The 20,802-nt window shown below is 55.2% G+C and overlaps 2 protein-coding genes across 3 annotated transcripts; one reads left to right on the top strand and one right to left on the bottom strand.

Moving 5' to 3' along the window:
• The first annotated feature begins 1,260 nt into the window (after nucleotides 1-1,260).
• Nucleotides 1,261-4,694, top strand: MTFP1 (mitochondrial fission process 1). The gene is made up of 4 exons (XM_005887519.3): nucleotides 1,261-1,674; nucleotides 2,704-2,831; nucleotides 3,205-3,437; nucleotides 4,490-4,694. The coding sequence occupies exons 1-4, from the start codon at nucleotides 1,608-1,610 to the stop codon at nucleotides 4,560-4,562; spliced, it is 501 nt and encodes a 166-aa protein (XP_005887581.2). The 5' UTR covers nucleotides 1,261-1,607; the 3' UTR covers nucleotides 4,563-4,694.
• Nucleotides 4,695-10,465: 5,771 nt separating this feature from the next.
• On the bottom strand, nucleotides 10,466-19,512 carry LOC102274416 (SEC14-like protein 3). Of its 2 annotated transcripts, XM_005887520.2 has the most exons (12): nucleotides 19,353-19,512; nucleotides 18,435-18,510; nucleotides 18,126-18,169; nucleotides 17,974-18,033; nucleotides 16,553-16,741; nucleotides 15,593-15,688; nucleotides 14,644-14,704; nucleotides 13,222-13,305; nucleotides 12,291-12,397; nucleotides 11,758-11,897; nucleotides 11,486-11,655; nucleotides 10,466-10,628 (listed from the first exon to the last, which is right to left on the bottom strand). In XM_005887520.2, exons 1-12 carry the CDS (start codon nucleotides 19,404-19,406, stop codon nucleotides 10,507-10,509), a joined length of 1,203 nt encoding a protein of 400 aa, XP_005887582.2. In that variant the 5' UTR covers nucleotides 19,407-19,512; the 3' UTR covers nucleotides 10,466-10,506. The 2 variants fall into 2 exon arrangements, with proteins under 2 accessions (XP_005887582.2, XP_070241955.1); XM_070385854.1 differs by lacking the exon at nucleotides 16,553-16,741.
• Between the last annotated feature and the right edge of the window lie 1,290 nt (nucleotides 19,513-20,802).

The following is a 20,802-nucleotide window of genomic DNA, read 5'->3' as shown; positions in this document are numbered from 1 at the left end:
GCGCGCACAGCTTGTGGTGGGCCTGGATTGGGAGGGTGGTGGCGAAGCGACGATCACGTGGCGTTAGGGACCGTCTCCTAATTCCGCGCAGGCATTACCAGTGTTTCCGGGGCCGGGGATCGCCTTTGGTTCCCGAGCCCAGCTTCCTGCAAGATCCCGCTGACCTGGCTGCCCTACACGATCCTACAATGATAAAGCCTCCCAGGGCTGAAAACGGCTCTCAATGGAAGGCTGTGCTCTTTGTTTGATAATAATAAAGCGAATTCTTTAATGAGCATTTCCTGGGTACCAGGCCACAGCCCTGTGCTTACCTCTTAAGAGTTACTGCAAGGATTCAAGGAAACAATCATAGATGCAGAGCGCTTAGAAAGCCTGATACGCTCAGTAAATATTGGCTACTTTTCATTTCTTCAGACCTGGCTGACAGTTCATAGGTGGCACAACTGGGATTTGAACCCAGGAGTGCCTGTGTTGAAAGGCTATGCCTTTGTTTGCGGATACCCAACCCCGCTCCCCAAGGGAGTCACAGAGCTTTAGTGAACTGCGCTTATTCCTCACGTGGGTAAACGGGTCCAGGTGGCGAAGAGTTTCCTCTTTAGTGATCAATAACCCCATGTCCTGGGATTCTGTTCCGCTCATTTCCCCGAAGTTTTGTACCCCAACTCTGTTTCCCTGGCCTCATTCCTTTATTGTTCATTCGAGGTCCTGCCCGGAAGGAGGGCAGCCTAGTGAGACCCCAGTGCTTGAGAGCACGGGCCCTGCGGGGAAGGGTCTCCAATACGAGTTCAAGCAGCGACTTCGCTGGGGGTCCAGTGGTTAAAACTCTGTCACACTTCACTGTAGCGGGTGGGCCCCATTCCTGCTTGTGCAGCTAACATCCCACATTCCCCGGCACAGCCGGGAAAAAAAGGTTCAAACACCCTCCTCAGCGGGGCTCTCACCGTTCACCACCCCTGCCTTAGGAGCATGGGAACTGGAGCTGCGCTGCCTGGAATCAAATGCCGGTTTCACTACTCAGCAGTTTTTTGTCCTGGGGAAGTGATCTATTTTTTCTGTCTCTATTCCTCATCTGCAAAATGGAGTGGGATGGGGGTGGGGGAGGCTGGTGGGAAGGTTTAAAAGAAGCAATTCATCTACTCTTTAGCCAATGGTCTGGCCCGTAGTAAATTCAATCAGCGATGACTGTGTAATTAATCCTGGAAATCGTCCCAGAAGTAAACCTGTCCTGTTCCTCACTTAACAAATGAATAAAGCGAGGCTCAGAGAGGTTACAGGCTCTTGCCCAAGGTCACATAGCTGTGCTGCGCAGCATCCCGTATTTGAATCGCCTTTCTTTGGCTCCAACACCACAGTTAGTGGTGGAAGAGGATGGTGCCGATCTCTCAACTCCAGAGAAAGCCGTGAAGAAAATTAATCTGTAAAACCCAAGCCAAGGAGAGGGGCTCCGGTGTGCGGAGGAATTTGCAGACGCTCCCTGCTGGCGGGGAGAGCACGACCTGTCCTTCAGTCCGGGACCTTCGGCCGGTCCCGCCGCGGCGAACGGGAGAGCTGGTGGAAGCCGAGGCGGTAGGATCTGCAGCAGCGGCTGAGACCCTGGCGGAAGCGCCATGTCCGAGCCGCTCTCGCGGGGGGCCGAGCGCGACCTTTTCCGGGACACGTGGGTGCGGTACCTGGGTGAGCTCCGGGCAAGGGGCACAGCGACCCCCACACCACGTGGCTAGGGAAGCGGGAATTGCTAGAGGCCGGTGAGGGACCTGGAGATGGTGGGAGGATCTTTAGTTCTCTTTCAGCCGGGGGCAGAGACTGGGCACAGAGAGGGCTCTGAACTTGCTCAGGGTCACACAGCTCCGGGCTGCCCAGCCCTGCCCTTGGGGTTTTTGCTGGTCAGTCTCCCAGGTGGATTTCCATCCCATGTATGGAAGAGCCTGGTGGGCTACAGTCCATGGGGTCGCACAGAGTTGGACACGACTGAGCGACTTCACTTTCACTTTTCACTTTCATGCACTGGAGAAGGAAATGGCAACCCACTTCAGTGTTCTTGCCTGGAGAATCCCAGGGACAGGGGAGCCTGGTGGTCTGCCGTATATGGGGTCGCACAGAGTCGGACACAACTGAAGCGACTTAGCAGCAGCAGCAGCAGCAGCTCCCAGGTGAAAGCTGCAGTCCAGCTCAGAGGACGGGTGAGCGAGCTCTCCTCTCTGGCATGCCCCCAGGGGCTGTGGAGTCAGGGCATTAGGACTCCCATCTTGGCTCCTCACTGGCTGCATCTGAGCCTGTTTACTCCTCAGGGTAAAGGGGTGAACCCTGGGTCTCTCTCATTGCCTGGTAGTTGTAAGGGTAGAATGAGATAAGGTACAGAAAGGCCGGGCATGTGGTGAGTGCCTGGTCAGTGGGGCAGCCCTTCGTCTCTCTCACTGCCTCTGTGCCCACCAGCTCAAATGCTTCTCGAACCCACACTGTGAAGGCAGGTGAGTGATGAGAAAGGTGTCTGTGCTCAGCTCTTCCACAAGAGGACAGCTGGGGTGGGCATCATGGGTACCATTTTATAGGCTGGGAAACGGAAGCTCAGAGGGGTAAGATCGCTGTCTATCAGCACAGTCACCCAGCCGCTCCTCAGAAGGCTGAGGTAAGAACCAGCTGGCTCCAGTGCCCCCTTGTGGAGCAACCCAAGGGCTCAGGAACTGACGAGCCTCTCCCCACCAGGCTACGCCAATGAGGTGGGGGAGGCCTTCCGCTCCCTGGTGCCGGCAGCTGTCGTGTGGCTGAGCTACGGTGTGTCCAGCTCCTACGTGCTGGCCGATGCCATTGACAAGGGCAAGAAAGCCAGAGATGTGAGTGTTAACCTGCCCCGCGACCCCTCACCCTGGCCTGCACCCCCTTGTGGTCAGTCCACAGCCTTGCACATGGTTAAGTCCCTTATAGGACAGTCCACTTCCCACAGCCTGGCCTGGCACACTCTTTACCCTCTCCTTTGTAGGGTAGTGACCCCCGCCCCCAGTCCTGTGGGTGACATAGTCTATACCCTGGTCGTGGATGTGAGTCCACACTCAGCCCTGAATTGGTACAGTCCAGAACCCAACGCTAATGTGGCTCTGTCCCCAACCCCCACTTCCCTTCCCTCTCCCTGGTCCAGTCTCATGCCCCTTGTCCACAGGGTTTCCCGCCTCTGCCCCTGCTGGATTAAGTGTCTCTTATGCCCACCAGGTACCGGGCCCTGAGGCAGGCCGCAGCAGCAGGGTGACCGTGGCCGTGGTGGACACCTTTGTGTGGCAGGCTCTGGCCTCTGTGGCCATCCCAGGCTTCACTATCAACCGCGTGTGTGCGGCCTCCCTCTACATCCTGAGCACTGCCACCCGCTGGCCTCTGGCTGTCCGCAAGTGGACCACCACCACACTGGGGCTGCTCGCCATCCCCGTCATCATCCACCCCATCGACAGGTGGGTGCGCCCCCCAGAGCTGAGCTTTGGGAGGGGTGGAGTGTAACGCCTGCGGCAGAGGCAGCGCTGCTCTTGCGGCTCCTGAGATGGAAAGGGCGGTCTAGGCCCTTGTCGTATGATCTGGCAGGTACATCGGCAGTAAAGGTAGGAGGTGCCATGAGAGTAGGGGACACAGGACAAGTCAGTTCCCAGAAAGAAAACTCAGAAAACAACCAGAGGTAGGCAGGAACAGGTGCACCCTGGAAGGGATGGGTTTTGAGAAGTTTTGGTGACAGAAGTCCATCTGAAACTGGGTTAAGTAAAATAGGAATTGATTGTTTCATGTAACTGAAAAGTTCAAGGTTGTGCTGCTTGGGACCAAGAAACCAACTGATGCTCTTAGGCGTGTAGGTCTCTTTGCTGGTCTTCTCCCCACCCTATCCCGTCTTGGCTTTAGTCACTTTCCCTCTTCTTAGGAGCAGAGATATCCACTCCAGTGTTCTTGCCTGGAGAACCTCAGGGATGGCGGAGCCTGGTGGGCTGCCGTCTATGGGGTCACACAGGGTTGGACACAACTGAAGAGACTTAGCAGCAGTAGCAGCAGCAGGAGCAGAGATGGCTCCCAGCAACTCCTAGCTCCCCTCCCACCAGCTTAGCAAGCCCATAGGAGGCGTCTTAATAGTGACAGCAAAAATCCCAGGGAAGGCTGTCATTGGTCCATCCCGGACTGGGTGCCCACCCCTGAGCCAGTTTCCATTTTCTGATTGGCCAGGCTTGGGTCATGTGCCTGCCCTTAGAACCAGAGAGGGGACCAACCGAACCAGACCAACATGGAGGGGGAGGAAGAGTCTTTCCCCACGGGAACAGAGCTGACCCTGAGGCCCTGCATGAATCTTTTATGTTTTTGGGCCTCAGTTTTCCCAACTGGGTAAGGAAGAGGGTGATGGCCGCCACCTGGATGGCACTTGTTCCCTGTGTCCAGGAGTTCCTTTCCTAGCCCTGGTCTCCTGCCTCCCGTTCCCCCATTAGCATCCCTTGGTCAGCTTGGGTCATGACCCTACACTGCCCCACAGGTCGGTGGACTTCCTCCTGGACTCCAGCCTGCGCAAGCTCTACCCCTCAGTGGAGAAGCCCAGCTCCTCCTGATCCTGCCCCGCCATCCCTGGCCTGTGGGCCAGCCCATTCCCTGCTCTGTTCCCACTCCTTCCTCCTGCCAGGGGATGCGGATGCCTCGCTCTCTGGGGTCCAAAGCCCTGGCACCTGAGTGGGTTTAAGCTGCTTGGAACCCGAAAGACAAAGACCTCAGAGCAGCAGCTGCAGTGACCCACAGACAGGACTTGAAGCCCGTCCGCTCCTGTGGAATCTGTGATACTGAGCCAGACTGGACTGAGTGGGCCCAGCCCCGTCCCTTGACAGGACAATAACATCCTCCCATGGAGGGTAAAGCACCTGAGGCCCAGACAAGGCGAGGAGCATGGCCAAGATCACTTAGCAAGCTGGGGACCCAGGACTCCCAAAGGCTCAGCCAGGTCACCCTGATGGCGGAGCAGCAAGTCACTCAGAGAAACAGGCATACACCTGCGGGGACCCTGAGGACAGATTCTCTTCCCCTTCCTGGTCAAGGCCTGCTGGCGCCTGGCTGGACGGCATGCCAGCTCTCAGTCCAATAAATCCTCAAGAAGTTGAGTTTTCTCCGTTTCTGTTGGGGATGAGCAGGGATGTGGTGAAGGGGAGCAGGGCGGGAGCCTCAGAGGTGGAGGCTGGTGTCTCTGGGAATGCACCGCTCACAGTGGCCAGCAGTGGGCCTGTCTGGTACCTCCCTGCCCACCAGTGGTCCCCTGCACGTGCCTGGAATTCCACCTTGGTGCTGCCAGCCTCCTCTGGGATGGGCATTGTCCTTTTTCTGCAAGTCTCCTAAGATACACACTAGGAGGGGAGTCTGTTGGGCAGATACTATCTGAGCCTGACTGCAGCCCAGTCTTCCCTTGGTTCACCCCCTCAAGATAACCTCTGTCTCCACAACCTCCTCGGGACTCCCTCCACTGCTGTGCTTATAGCCCCACCTCACCCCATGTGAGTCCCTAGGGCCAGGGCCTCCATCTGTCCTAGAAGCTGCAGCCCCAGTGCTCCCTAGGTCCCTGCACACATCAGCTCTGTGCCTCCGAGCCAGCGGGCGTTTCAGTGGCCCCAGTGTGTGTACGCATGCGTATGTGCTCAGCTGTGTCTGACTCTGTCACGCCATGGACTGTAGCCCACCAGGCTCCTCTGTCCATGGCATTTTCCAGTCCAGAATACTGGAGCAGGTTGCCACTTCCTTCTCCAGGGGATCTTCCCGACTCAGAGATCGAACCTGAGTCTCTTGAGTCTTCTGCACTGGCAGATGGGGTTCTTTACCAGCTGAGCCACCAGGGAAGCCCCCCTCGGTGAGGTAGGGTCAGCAGACTCCTACCAGTTTGTGAGAGCTGACCTGGGAGGCCCAGAGCACCAGGCACAGAATGGACCGTTGCCCCTCCCAGTTCTGCTCTGAATGCTGCAGGGTAGGGCTGCTGGATATAACAAATAAAGTAACAGGATGCGCCATTAAATTTGTTTGCTTTAAACAACAAATAAGACTTTAGTACAAGTATGTCCCTAATATGGCATGGAATGTATATGCACTGAAAAGTTCTTCCTTGTTTATCTGAAATTCAAATTTAACGAGGCATCCTGTATTTATCTGCAACTCTTCTCTGGGGTAGCGGGCATCCATGGAGCTGGAACACCTCCCCCAAGCACCCCAGCCCTCTAGAGGTAGGAAACACTGTCTCCAGCTGCCTCTTTCCGGGGCAGGGGACAGTTCTTTGTGACTGGACTAACTTGTGTTATCCTATTTGATGGGAAACAGACAGAGAGGTCGGTCAACCGGACTGGAGGTGGCAGATGCTGGGTGTAATAGGAAATTGCTTTCCTGGGGCCTAAGAGGATAAGGCAGACCCCGGATGGGGTTGGGGGAGATGTCTTTTCCCACCCCGGGGGGCCTGGTGGCCTTTGACCTGGGGCACGCTGGGAGTTAGGTCCCCCAGTGGCCGCTTCATGCAATGCTCAGGACCACCACGAGGAGGCAGCACCTCCCAATCCGCCCACCTTGGCTGGTTCAAACCACTTTCAAGATTACTGAGAAGCATACATGTCATTGAATCGCCCCTAGTCGGCCTGAACCCATGCTAAGTGTTTCCTGTGATGTGGCGTATTTACTCTTTACAAGCACGTTGTGGTCGGGTCTCTGTTTCCTGGAGCGGGAGTCCCTTGAACCCCCCATCTCCCCCATCCCCCTTTCCTACTGCCTTCCAGCCCATGGCTCTCTATAGACTCAGATGCAGAGCTGACTCACAGGCTGTGTGACCTTGGGCAAGTTACCTAACCTCTCTGAGTCTTGGTTCCTTCACTGTGCAATACTCCGTAACGACCCTCTGAAGCTGCTGAGAGGGTTACAGGAGAAACGGCTTGCAAATTCGGCCAGAGTGGGTCTCACAGAGGGGGCTATTTAATCAGTATTATGACTATAATAGGCAAGACACTTCAAGAACACACAATTGGTGACTGTGCCATCAGATGAGTAATTTAGAGAGCAAGTATGCCAATTATACGGTTCAGGAACTCCAGCCCTAAGGATTTATTCAGAGGAAATAATTGGATGGTGATTTGAAGATGTGCATCTGAGGATGATCGTCATGGTTTTATTTTTATGCGAGAAAGTCTTGGGCACTCCTTAAAGCCCCAGTGCGTAAAGGAGCATTCTTCCGATCTGATCCTGCTTGTTACTGAGTCTCCCCAAGTCCTTTCTGTGTCCTGGTATCTTCTATGACTCCTGGAAGTCCCCGGGATCCAGTCTGAACATCCCAGATTTCAGAGCCTCCCCGCCGAGGCAGTCTCATTTCTCACCATGACACACCCTGCACCTCTGTCCTTGCCTTCCCCTGAACCCTCCAGTCTCTGAGCCTTTGCTCAGGTCATGCTGCCTGCTGGGAATGCCCTCCCCACCCCCACTTCCCTCTGTTCTCAGCCTTCAAGATCCATCTCTAATGGTACCTGCTCCTTGAACCCTCCCTGCCACCTTCCCCACCTCATCATCATGCAGCCCCTCTCCTTGGACAAGAATCATCAAATGACACCCACAGAGAACACAGCCGGAGTGCTTCCTACATGCCAGGCGCTGTGTTACGGAAACTCTGTCACGGCCTTTTCGGCACCTGGTGCCACCGTTATCATCCCACAGATGAGAAAGTGAAGTCCACGTGCGATGAGCCTTCCGTGAGCAGTTAACTCTCACTAAATCTCACGTGAGTGAGGAGGCTTCAGAGCATTTTCTAAAAGGAGGCATTGCAGGCAGGAGGATGTGGGGACCTGGGGTGGGGAAACGTGCACGTGCTCAGCCTGGCCCAGCTTGGCCGGGCCCTGGGCTCCCGTGTGGGCTCCAGGTGAGGCTCGTTCCTTCCTCAGCGTCCTCTGGGCCAATTTAAGGAGGCTGGGGAGGGGGCAATGTCTCCTCATTATGGCTGCCCCCAGGAGGCTTCTGTGGGTTGCTCAGGTCTTGCTTCTCCGCAAAGTCTGGGTCCCCCCCTTCACACACAGTGGGCAGCTTGCAGGCCTCCGTCTTCCTGCTGCTATGCTGCTCGCTGACCACAGCTGAAATGGGGGTGCCCGTTGGCCAAGGCTAAGCAGGGTCTCTTTCTCTCCCCATTTCACCTCCTGGACACTCAGAACAAAGCGCCTGGCCCCTGAGTGAGACTGGGCACCCGGAAGCTGGGAGCTGGAGGGCTCCTGCCCATTGACTGTGGCTGGGCATCGGTGGATGCCAAGGGGCACCTTTTGACTCTTGGCTGCAGCCCTAGGCTAGGCTCTCTGTGCTACCCTGACCCCTCTCCTGGTAGCAAGTCCACGCCTCTGTCCACAGTGGGGTCTGTGAACTGTGGTCAAGGAGCTGGGACAGATGTGGATAATCTGACAACACAGCTCACAGCAGCCTCGGCCCCAAGGGTGGAAAGGGTCCACCCCTTCTTCCTCTGCACCCCTGCTGCAGCCTAGGGGTGGGACCTTTCCCTCAGGGGGCAAGGGTGAGACCCGATGCTGAGCCATCCTCCCCCACCACATCCTTGCCCAACCTGCAGACACTGCCACCATCTTCCAAGAGTATGGATCCATCCATCTCTGCCTACCTCCCCATCCCTTATTTGTAGGGTGGCCAGATAAAATATAGGACACCCAGTTAAATTTTAGTTTCAGATAAATAGCATGTCCCAAGTATTGCTTTTTTTCTTCTTCTAAATCTGACAACCCTTTCTTCTCTTCCTCCTTCCTATCCACCCCTCTCCCAGCCCCCTGCTCGGAGAGTCGGCGGTCTTGTCCTGTTCTGGCAAGTTGCTGCAGTAACGGGAATTGGTGGGAGGGTGGGAGGCAGCAGGTGGGAGGAGGGAGGCTTTGGCTCCAGTCCTATTTCTGCCACCCATGGGCTGAAGGAAACGAGGCCAGTGCTGTTTTTGATCTATAAAATGTATCCCTAAGTGCAGATGGAAAGTGCTAGCTGCTGCTGCATGTTAGCTTGAATGGTCTCGGACTCAGGCCTCTTCTGCCCGTGACGGGGCTCACCCCAGCAGGCTGGGCTCTCAGCTTATTCCCAAGGAACGTCAAGTCCTTCGTTCCCCACCCACCCACCCATGTTCTCTGTGGAACTCCTCTCCTCCTGTCAAGAGATGTATCAGGACCTGGGGCTCAAGCCAGCAGCTCCATGTCCCCGGAGCAGAAAGCTCCTGGGGCCGTGGTGTCTCCCCGAGTCACCCAGGGTCATGGTGGGTAGCAAGAGGCTACGCTTCTCAGCGGCCATGTGAGCAGTGGACTGGATGCTGGGCTCTGAAGCACAAGCCCTGCCTGCTCTGCTGTGAGTTTCCTTGGATGACCTGCTTAATCAGCTTCGGGGGTCTCCATTGTTCCAACTGCTCAATGGGCATAATCCTCTTCTGCCCACAAACTGGGATTGGAGAGGGTGACATTCAAGACATTTCCACTGGACAATCTAAGATATTCCTTCTTCTCTGTAAAAGTAGAGTCTCAGGTGGTGGTATTATGGAGCAATTAAGAGCAATGTCTTTGGAGTTAAAAACAAACAAACACACACCTGGGTCTTGGATGCTGTGTGGTGTCGGAAGAGCGACTTCACCTCTCTGAGTCTTAGTATCCTTATGCATGTGTGGCTGTGACATGTAACCCCAGGGCAGGCGTGAGAGTGAAATGAGCTAAACTCACAGAGCACTTGGCACCATCTATGGTACATGGAGAGAACTCACTGAATGACAGCTGTGATTTTTTTTTTTTATTGCCAGGCAGCAGCTAGAGCCAGATGTGACTTCCTTTGCTTTTAGGGAAGTGCCTTTAATTGCTTGAAACATAAGATGTGAGTTCCAAGGGGAGGTGGTAAGGGTGGGAGTGAGAGGTTGGGAAAGCTGTGTGTTTTGAGTCAGACAAAGCCTTCTATAGACAGCTCCTAACTACCCCAGGGGGCAGCCACTGCCAGAAATCTGGGGGCTGGGTCACCTGAGTCTCAGGAGAGACCATCCCCACCACAGCCCCTGTCCGAGGTGCTGAAATCTCCCCTTGTAGAATTCTTTTTATCTTGCACACCCATTTGCTCCCTACCTCCATTCAACTTCACATTAGTTGAGCATTTGCTTATATAAGAGGTAGAAGTAAGAAGAATTTAGATACATCTCTGACCCAAGTTGCTGATAACTCATGGGGAAGAAATTCAAGCACACAAATGCCTCAGGAGAAGTGAGGACAAAGGCCGGGAGATTCCTTTTTCTATTTCTCAGGTTGCAGGGACATCCATTCTTGTTCCTGCCCTTGCTTCTTCCTCTTCTGCAGCCTCAGCATCCTCCAAAGTGGTGCCTCCCCCACTTTTCCTGATCTGATCACAGCGCCTGAGTTTTCCCCAAGGCAGCCCTTTCTCTTCTGACTAGTGTCAGAGTCAAGAGGACTACTGAGCAATTTTTGGAGGGGAGAAGAATATAGAGACAGAAAGCAAAGGGCCAGGGTCTCTGGGAAGTGAGGGAGCCACCTAGACAGGGGTGAGCTCCTTGTCGTATTTCTGCATGCCCTCGTCTGGGAGCAGCACCTCCACTGTGAAGCTGACCTTCTTGGCATGGACAAAGCTATAGGTGTTGTCAAAGCGCAGGACGTCTGGGGAGACAGATGGGAAGATGGGTAGTTGGGCGTGACTCCATGCCTGCACCCTGCCCCAGCCATGGGGGAGAACAGGTTGTGTTCCCACCTGTTGTGTTTGCCAAGCGGGGCCAAACTCCTCCCACTCTTCTTCTCTCCCCCATGGGAACTACCCCTCCTGAGCAGGGCCTGTAAACAGACCCTGATCTCCCCCGGCACATGCCCAGCCTGGCTTTAGTCGCACCAACTGGCAACGAAAACAATGGCCACTGCACTCTGTTGTCTCCACACCTGGACACTCACATGACGGGGTGTCCTCGGGGGGCAGTTGGGAATGTCAGAGGCCTCCCAGCCCCCAGGGATCAAGTGGGGTGCTGGGCTAGGCCTGCACACACCTCCTGCCTCCCCTACTTAAAAACCTCCTTACAAGCACCCTGAGAGGTAGGAGTCGTAACCCCTGCTTCACAGGTGAGCAAACCAAGCCTCCAGGTTGGTGAGACTTTCAGGATTTTTGCCCAGGGTTATGCTGCTACCGCCAGGCTGACCTAGAACCCTGGCGCCACATGCAGCTGTGTGGCTCTGAAGTTGACTTGCTTCTCAGAGCCCTGGTTTCCTCCTGGGGAAAGTCATCTTCCCTGCTGTCCCTTGCCTGTGACCTGCGATGCTCTCAACCCCTTCAAGGCCCGTTTGGCTCCCCGCACACCGCAGGTGCGCTGGAGTGTGGGCCGCATGAGTGACTCTGTGGATGAGCGGCACTGACCCAGGCTGTATGTCCCTGGGGGCGGGGGGGTCACTGCCTCTCTATTGCTTTCTCTAAACCACGGGACAGGTGGCTCCATCCTTCCAGAGCTGGGGCCCAACCAGGGCAGACTCACAGACGCCAGCTTCCGTGCAGGTGAGGCTCCCGTCCTCGGGCACCATGTGGGCGTTGTAGCGCTGGCTGGCCAGCACCTCCGTCATCTCCGCGGCCCGCTGCCGCTCCCCCATCTTGGTCTTCAGGAAAACCCCGAAGCCTATGTCCCCTCCGTCCGACGCAAACTGCCACCTGTGTTGGGGGGAGGGGAAGGAGCACGGGCTGCTGCTGAGTCTGAGAGACCCCCGAGGGGCGAGGGTCCAGCTGGGGCGTGGGCGGTGGCCTGAGCCTTACCTGAGGACACAGCCCGGGAACAGGATCTCGTACTCCACCTGGTGCGAGGAGCCGCGGCTGATCTGCGCCGAGTGCTCATACTGAGTCTTCACCTGGTCCCGCACGTACATGGACTTGGGGATCTCCCCACCGTAGTTGATCTGCAGACACAGAGCAGGACGGGCTTGCTCCCTGCTCCCAGCCATTGCATCTTTCAGGCTGTGTCTCCTGTTGGAGACGTTTCCCCATCGTCTGGAAGTATTCTGCTCATCCTGTCCTCCCCCACCCCTCAGCGGGAAGCCTTCTGTGTCCCACCAGCCTCGGTCAGGGCCTCTTCCGGGAACTTTCTCTCTCAGCTCATCCCTCTGGGTCAAAATTCTCCCATTTCTCATTTGCCTGAACAGCTGCTGAGAGCTCTGTTAGGGCAGGGCTGGGACTAACTCAGTACCTGGCTCACCGGTGTCTCTCCATAGACACTGGTGGAATGAATGAGTGGATGAGAAAGAAACCTAGCTTGACGCCTCTACCCTCCCCTGTTCTGGGGCTCTTCATACCTTGGTTAAACATTTGGGGTTCCCATCTGGGTCGGTCAGGGTCCCCCCAAACTGGGCAGGCAGTTGCTCAGGACTGATGAGTTTTAGCAATCCTTCCTTCCAGTTGCCTGTGGGCAGAGAGGTTGAAGGGTGACTATTGAGCATGGAGGGGTCCCATCAGTGCCCCCTATTCCTACCAGGAGGGCCTAAGCTTGGCAGGTGGAGGAAGCCCTACAGGAGCTGGGCTGCCAGGGCTGATTCCCCAGTCTTTCAGGCCTTGGGCTGTAGAAGTGTCTTCCGGCGTTGTGTTGCTATGGTAACATGTTTCCCCTGGCTGATCAGTTTGCCCATTTTTGATGGTCTCCCAGTGATGAGCAGTCAAGATTAGTGTTGTCTACGTGCCTTAGGAGACTTTAAATCCCAACGAGGTCAAGGACCATGCTGGGGGCCTTGCAGTGTGCAAATGGCCCACCCAAGTCAGACCTCTGGGTGGAAGACGGTTAGCCTGGGATCTTTGAAAGGACCTCCCCCTCTTGCTGCTTCATCATCACAATCATAAAGCCCATTACTGTTCTTCACGCCCTGTGCAAAGCTCTGCGTTCTGGATTCTCGGGTGTCACACGGCCCCACCCTTATAACCAATCCAAGTTATCCCCCCTACATGGCCATAGAAGGTTAATATAAAGAAACTGAGCCCATAGCCCAGAGGTTGACCAGCAACCAAACTGAAACTGGTAAGGAGGAAGATGTGGACGCCTTAGTTGCCAAAGAGGTATGGCAGGGAGTAAGACAGAGGTAACTGGATAGACTCCATAGTGTAAGACCCACTACATCTTTGAGAAGGAGGAGCCTCTGACTCCAGGTGATGCATGGACCTCTGGATGGGGGTGATGGGCCACCTTACTCCAAAGCTCATGAATAGAGTTCAGGGGATGGAGCTGGAACAACTTACTTCCCAACACTACAATTTTCCTGCGAGTGTCCTCACTCAAGAAGGGCTTCATGAGGTTGTATCCCACAGGGAACAGTTTGGTGGCTGGAGAGATATAAGCAAGTATAATGGGGAAAAAAATGATTCCATCGGGCCATTCTCTCCATAACAGTCAGAGCCAACAGCATGGAGGAACCATGAATTAGGTTGGCAAGTTTCAATGCCCTGCACCTGACAAACCATCCAACCAACTAAGCCAACAAGCAGCCAACAACCCACCATCCAACCATCCAATGTATCACACAGCCAGCAGACCAGCCAACAAGCAGCCAACAACCCACCATCCAACCATCCAACGTATCAAACAGCCAGCAGACCAGCCAACAAGCAGCCAACAACCCACCATCCAACCATCCAACGTATCACACAGCCAGCAGACCAGCCAACAGACCAACAACCCACCATCCAACAAAACAGCCAATCAATTCTCAACAACCCACCATCAACCAGCCTACAGACCAGCAATCAATTCTCATCAACCACCAACCAGCCTAAATAATCAAACCCTACCAAACCAATTGACACGTCAGTCAATCAGAAAACCAGTTAAACAACCAGCTAACTGCCCAACCAACTGCCTTTTCCAGTCAGTCAATCATTCAAATAACCAACCATCCAACCAGCCAACCAACTAGCAGTCAACCATCCGCAATCCCACCAAACCAACTAACCAGTCTGCCAACTAGACACTCACCCTCATAGCCAACCAAAATGCTAACTAGTCACTCAATCAGTCTACCAAACTAACAACTATCCAACTAGCCAATCAGATATGCAATCAACCACCAGGCAGTCAACTAGTCAGCTAACCAACTGGCCAGTTAAACAGACAACAGATGAAGCAATGAGTCAACCAGTCCAGTCAACCACCAACATACAACCATCTTTCCATCAATCCACCCACCCAGATAACAACTACCCAAATACTATTGAGTTCCCACCTGGCCCCAAGCCTGTGAGGGATACAACAGAAGTGAAGAATCAAAGGCTTTGCCTTCAAGGAGTAGACAACTCAAGGAAAGCAGGATGAATACATAAAGCTAACTGGAGGCTCAGAAGGCAGTAGGCAGGAAAGGCCAGACTGGGCTGTGCCAGCTGCCAATGGGAGAGGCAGTTTGAGGAGGGAGAGATAGACGTGGATAGGAGAGGTGAGCGGGGATTCCTGGACAAGCTGGGGTTGGGGCTGCCTTTTCTTGCAGAAAAACCAACCGTAGACTTTACCGTTTATGGAGAACTTACTCTGTTCTAGGCACTCTGAGTGATTTGCATGCAGCCAAGCAACCAACCTGCCTCTCTGCTTCCGGGAAAGAAGGCACTATTACTGTCCCCAGAGTTCAGATAAGGGACTGGAGGCACAGAGGAGTGCAGTCACCTGCCACACACCTTTCACAATGAGCATGAACTTCAGGGTCTCTGGGTAATTCTCTTCAAGGAGGCCAAAGAACTGTGGAACCAAGAAAGACCCCATCAGAGCCCGTACCTCCTCTTCGCCTACCCCCGTCCCTTTGCAACCTCCCCTTGGAGGTTTCAGAAGGCTGCGGAGGGATTCCCTTCTTTCCATCACTTCCATGGTCCCTGGAGGAAACCTCTCCAGACTATTGTGACCACACTCTCATAATAATTACATAATATTAACCATCTTTAGAATAAATCTTGTATTTATTCTATTCTGTACTACTATTCAACAGTAGTACAGTGATAATAACGGCTACTGTTCGTTGCTTGTTCACTACTGGGGCTTCACGGGTAGTGGTAAAGAATCCACCTGCCAACGCAGCAGATGCAGGAGACACAGCCTCAGTCCCTGGGTCGGGGAGGTCCCCTGGAGTAGGAAATGACAACCCATTCCAGTATTCTCGTCTGGAGAATCCCAAGGACTGAGGAGCCTAGTGGGCTACAGTCCATGGGGTCACAGAGAGTCGGTCACGATGGAGCGAGTGAGAAAGCACACTCATTTGCCAAGCGCGGTGTGTGCAGTTTATGTATCAACTCACAGAAGTGTGGCTATGTCCCTTTGGAGTGCAGACAATCAGTACCCCCACTGTGTAGGTGAGGACAATGGAGCATGGCGGGACAGAGTGACTTGCCCATGTCACAGAGCAGAGGTGACAGGGCAGGGGACAGTTTGTTGGAAGCTGCCCCTGTGGCGTCAGTACGTGCTGTTCCCAAGGCCTGGTCTGTGCAGTCTTCGGGAAACACAGTGATGGGGCCTGGGCTGCAGTGGTGGAAAGGCCACCACCTGTCACTAGATCCTGGCTCTGAGTGAGCAGCCAGTCACTGCTGGGCAAGCTGGTGGTTAAAGCAAGCAGGGCCGCCCGGGGCCTTTGCTCACCTCCTGGTACACTTCCACCAGGGGTTTCCAGAAGTGCTTCAGCCCCAGCCCCTCGCAGTCGAATATCATCACGATGGTCTCAATCTTCCTCCCCAGCTGCAAGGACAAGAGCAAGGATCAGGGTGCGGGCTCAGAACTTGGGAGATGGTGCCTCAGCACGTGACCCCCAGGGATTCTCCCAGCTCCCTGCTCTGTCCTCAGAGGAATGAGCAGACAAAACGGTGACTGCATTTACCATCCGTCCATCCACTGTCCATCACCCATTCATCATCCATCCACCCTCCACCTGCCTATCAACCCATCCATTAATTGACCCACCTATTCATCAATTCACCCATCCTTCCCTTCATACGGCTGTTCATTTATCCACTCATCCCTCCATTTGTCCAGCTAATATTTATTAAAAACCTATGTTGAGCCAGGCACTGTGAGTATGGCATATAGCTCAATAATCCAGAGTTCTTATCCTTAGAGTTCAGTCTGCCTGGGGAGACTGACCAGCAACTGGGTCACCACGGTCCTGAGCTGAGAGCCGCGACTGGACGCACAGAGGTGTAGGGTGCACGTTAACCCAGATGGGGGCCTCAGCGAAGGGGACGGTCTGAGCCTTGAAAGATGGATAGGGCAGAGCCAGTGGAGGTGTGGGGGGAACGTGTGTGTGCTGGGGGTCGGATTATCCCACAGAAGGAGCAGCAAGGGCAGAGACTCAGAGGGACTCATAGTAGCTAGCACTGCTGAGGCCCCAGGTGCCGGCCACACGCTGTTATCTAACTTCATCTCTGCAACCATTATTATGTGTCAGTTTTGGAGGTGAGGAGACAGGCTCAGAGAAGGGTGAGGTGACTTTCCAACGTGGCACAGCTGGGACGTGTTGGAGCTGGTGTGTGAGCCGAGAGCCCTCTGACCGGGACGTTGAGGGCGTAGGTGTGTTCCTGGGACTGCGGGCCCGGGCGGCCTCACCCGCTCGGTCTGCAGGTCACACTCATGCAGGATGCGCTCACAGTCCCTCATCTTGGTCTTGAGCAGGTCCTGCTTGGTGACCGAGAAGAGCAGGCCCTTGGGGTCCAGTGGCCCGATGATGTCGTACCACACGGGGCAGCCGTCTCGGTCATAGCCACACAGGCCTCCAGGCATGTACTTCTGAATCACCTGTGTGAGGCCAGACACATGGAACTGGGCGGTGTGCAACCTCCCAGAGACCGCCGTGGGCTTCCCTTGTGGAAAAGATGGAAAAGAATCCGCCTGCAGTGCAGGAGACCCGGGTTTGATCCCTGGACTGGGAAGATCCCCTGGAAGAGGGCATGGCTAAACCACTCCAGTATTCTTGCCTGGAGAATCCCATGGATGGAGGAGACTGGTGGGCTGCAGTCCATGAGGTCGCAAAGAGTTGGACCCGATTAAGCGACCAAGCCCAGAGATCGCCGCCCCACCCCGCCCCCTCGCCAAACCAGGCTGCCCTGGGTGGTCTGAACCTATACACACCGTGGTACAAGCACCTTCCCTTCCCTGGAGGGTGGCCCTACGTCCAGGTGAGAAAGCTGAGGGGCTTGCAGGGGAGGTGCTCGCTAATGGCAGATGCATGGCAAAGGCAGGACTCAGCCAGGCCTGCCGGAGGCCTCCCTGAGTTCTGCACGCAGAGTCTCCCGTGCCCCTTTTCCATGGAGAGGGGTTGGGCTTAGTGATGAAAAACACGGATACTGAAGGTGAGCAGACCTGCTTCAAAAAACAGATGTGCCTGCTTCCCTGCTGTGCACCCTTGAACAGGTGACACCACCCCTCTGAGCCCCATTCCCCCTCCTCTGCTGGGGAAAGTCCCCAAGATCACACTGGCTTAGCAGCCTGCCTGGCTCAGAGCTTGTGCTCTGCAAATGAAACCAGGACTGTTATTTAGCTAAGGCACCACGGTGGGGTCTGTTCTTCCCGACTCGTCAGTGGGCAAAGTTTCTTTCCCACCTAGACAGGATGCTTTGAGCAAGGCACCAGGGGGTAAGGGCTCAGAGCCACGAGCTAACTGTGCTGCTGAAGAGCCTGCATTTGGAGGCTTGAGGTCAAATCCCAGCTCCACCTAGAGGCTCTGGGACTTTGGGTGGCTGCTTAACCACTGCTGGGCCTCAGTGTCCTCATGCGTACAATGGGTACAGCTGTATCCATCTCAGGCGTTTGTGAGGATTAAATGAGTTCATGCAGGTAAAGTCTTAACTCAAGCTTGGATCTTAATAGGAAATATTAATAATTATTACACGAGAGTTGGCTGCAGTTTCCCGGGGGTTCCACAGGCCTCTCAGGTTTGCTGCCCTCTACTCATGGTCCCCAGTGATGCCGAGGCTGTTGGGTGGTATGTCTATCAAAAACTTGGGGTGTGGGGGGCGCTGCTGTCTCACCTCGGGGGGCTGCCATTCAAGGATGTGGTCAATGTCCATGGTCTTCCGGAACTCCATGTACTGAAAGGGAAATGAGTGGAGATAGAGGCTGGAGGTGGGAATTGCCCCCAACAAACGCCCTTACCAAATTTTCTGGGGGGGATAGGTCTCACCTTGCGGAGCATGGCCTCTGATTTCTGCAGGTCGAAATTCCGAGCTGTGGGAAGATGGAAGGAAGGGGTGAGGTGTGAAAGAGGCTGCCTTGCAGTCATCTTGTCCTGGTCCTGGGCAGGAGGCGGGACTATGGAGGGCACCGGGGGCCTTAGAGGGGACCTTCCTTTCCTGTCCCCTCCCCTCTTCGGGACCTGAAGGTGAAGCAAGATGATGTGGTCGGATCCTGCGAGCCATGGGTCCTCCTGGAGCAGTTGGTACCAGGTCCCTCTTGCTGCCCCTTGCCCTACCTCCCCCACGTCCGCCCTCACCTCGGAGCCAGCGCAGAAGGAAATAGTCATCCGGGTTGGGCAGGGCGGGCAACACATCCTGGACATTTTCTCGGAACTGGGAAGAGAGATGCTGGTTGAAGAGGTGTTCACACTGAGCCTTGAGCTCAGACTCAGTGATATTTTTTTTTTTTTTCCAGTTTCTTTCCTTCTCTTCCAGTGTAGTCTGGCCTGCGGTGATGGAAGATGGGTGGGCGGAGGGATGGGGAGGTGAATGGAAGGTGAGATGGGTGAGTAAATAGAAGAATGGATGGGTGGGTGGATGGATGGGACAAAATGAAGAGGAAACCAGTGAATGGATAGGAGAGATGGGGCGTGAGTGGACAGAGGAGGAGAGATCATTGGGTGGGGTGGGAGGGAGGAGGAATGAAGGAAAGGATAGATGGGCGGGTTGGTGGGTAGCTGGGTTGAGGGGTGAATATTCTTTGTTCTTTTCATTCGTTAGCCCCCCAAAGCTTCTTTTTTTCCATCCCATTTTCCATGAAAACATGGCTGGTAATTATGCATCCTCTTCCCCATTGACCGTGGGGATGACATACACACTCTACCCTGACTCTTAGCTCTTACAGGTAAGAGCTTTCAGGGTCCCGGGCAGTGAAACGGAACAGAGTCCGAGGGCAGAGCTTCAGCATCTTCGGCTCCTACCTACGGGGAGGTGGGGAGGAGGCAGGTCAGATAAAGTTCCCAGGTCTGGCACCTGCCCTTCTGTCTGCAAGCAGTGCTGTCCCCCCGGCCGCTGCCCTGGACAGGGCAAACATCACCAGGCACCGTAGGCTCTGACCCCGGGTGAGGTGACGGCCAAGAGACAGTGTCGAGGACGTGCTGAGCCCAGGAGAGGGGGAGGGTTCCGGCCCCCATGCTCCCGCAGCCCCTCAGCCCTTGCCCCTTCCCTCAGCTCACCTTGGCCAGGCTCTCTGCCTGCTTGGGACTCAGGTCTCCCACTCGGCCGCTCATGGCGCTGGGGGAGGCTGCAGGGGCGGGGGCCACTCCAGTCAGAGGCTGAGCCTGCTCTGTGGCCCTGACCAAGCCAGGTCTTTTGGCCCCACTCCTGGGCGTGGCTCCAGGGCGCCTCCTCCTTGGCCAACCGTTGGATTGCACGTTACATAATTGGGATTAACTGAGGTCCCATGCTTGGCTCTGGACGATTCTGGGGGTGGGTGGGGAGCAGGTGGGGAAAACAGGGTGTGTCAGAGGTCCCCTGCCAGGGCGAGGAGGCTGGGAGGGAATGAGGCTGGCCTCCCAAGGTGTGAGTGTGCAGCCTGGGTGCCTGTCGAACCCCTCAGTGCTCCCAGGCCTCCAGGGGCAGGGGAACTTCAGGGGGAAAGAGTACTAATCCGAGTGCTGCTTCGCAGGCGGCAAATACTAGCAAAACAATGGGTGTGCTCCCTGCAGGCACCATCCTCTCTGACCCTCGGTCTTCCTCTCTCACTGATGAAACCCTGCACCTACAGTCCTGCTAAGATCACTCTTACCCAGCTCTGCTGGCCAGCAGTCAGGGACTTAGTCTCGTAAATATGTTGGTCACTTTTTCGGGGTGGGAGGCTCGTGGCTTTTTGCAACAAGTGTCCATATTCAAGAGGAGGCAGGCTGGGCAGAAAAAATGGAACTCAAAAGGTGTCCTCGATAAAGGCTTGTTTTTCTATGGGGCGGGTTACTGCTCTTCCTGTCTTTCAAGTTCTCTCCTGCGGTGCCCGTCCTGCGCCTTCAATACAGGGAAGGGCTGAGGGCCCCCAGCCCTGCCGACCTCCCTTCTCATGGCAGAGGTCACGAGGACACAGGAGGCCTTGTCCAAGATCCCCCATCCCCTGCGTCCTAAGGGGGAGGAGGGGCATACTGATGCCCGGGAGGTGGTATCGGTGTTCCTCAGGATTTTAAACATCTGATCAGTGATGGGTGCCCCACCACTCTGCCAGGTGATGAGGGAAACCCAGAAGGTTCCCCTGTCCTTTGACTGAGACACGGAGACTATCAAGGGTTGTGCACCTCTAAGAGATTTATCCTCCAGCTATCGGAAGCTCCGAGGGCGGAGGCCACATTGTCCATGACTGTCTGTAAGGAAACCAGGAGTGCATCTGCCGGAGACCACAGTATAGATACGTGGCTACCTCTTCCACGCCTTGGGAGGCGGGTCCAAGTGGGCTGAAACTCTCCCCTGGCCTAGCCTTGGACCCAACAGCTGGGCTAGCCCAAGGCCCTGTTCCCAGGTCTCTCCTACCCTCAGAACACCACAGGTCCCCATGCCTGGGCTATCTTGGGACCGATTTAGCTGAGGCAGGTGAGTGCTGAAACCTCCCTGCTCTGGGCCTTGATAGAATCAGGTGCGGGAGAAGGGGAGCCATCTCCCTCCGTC

Source organism: Bos mutus, chromosome 17 (genome assembly GCF_027580195.1).
Source record: "Bos mutus isolate GX-2022 chromosome 17, NWIPB_WYAK_1.1, whole genome shotgun sequence".
NCBI lineage: Eukaryota > Metazoa > Chordata > Mammalia > Artiodactyla > Bovidae > Bos > Bos mutus.
This window is presented reverse-complemented; position numbering and strand designations above follow the sequence as displayed.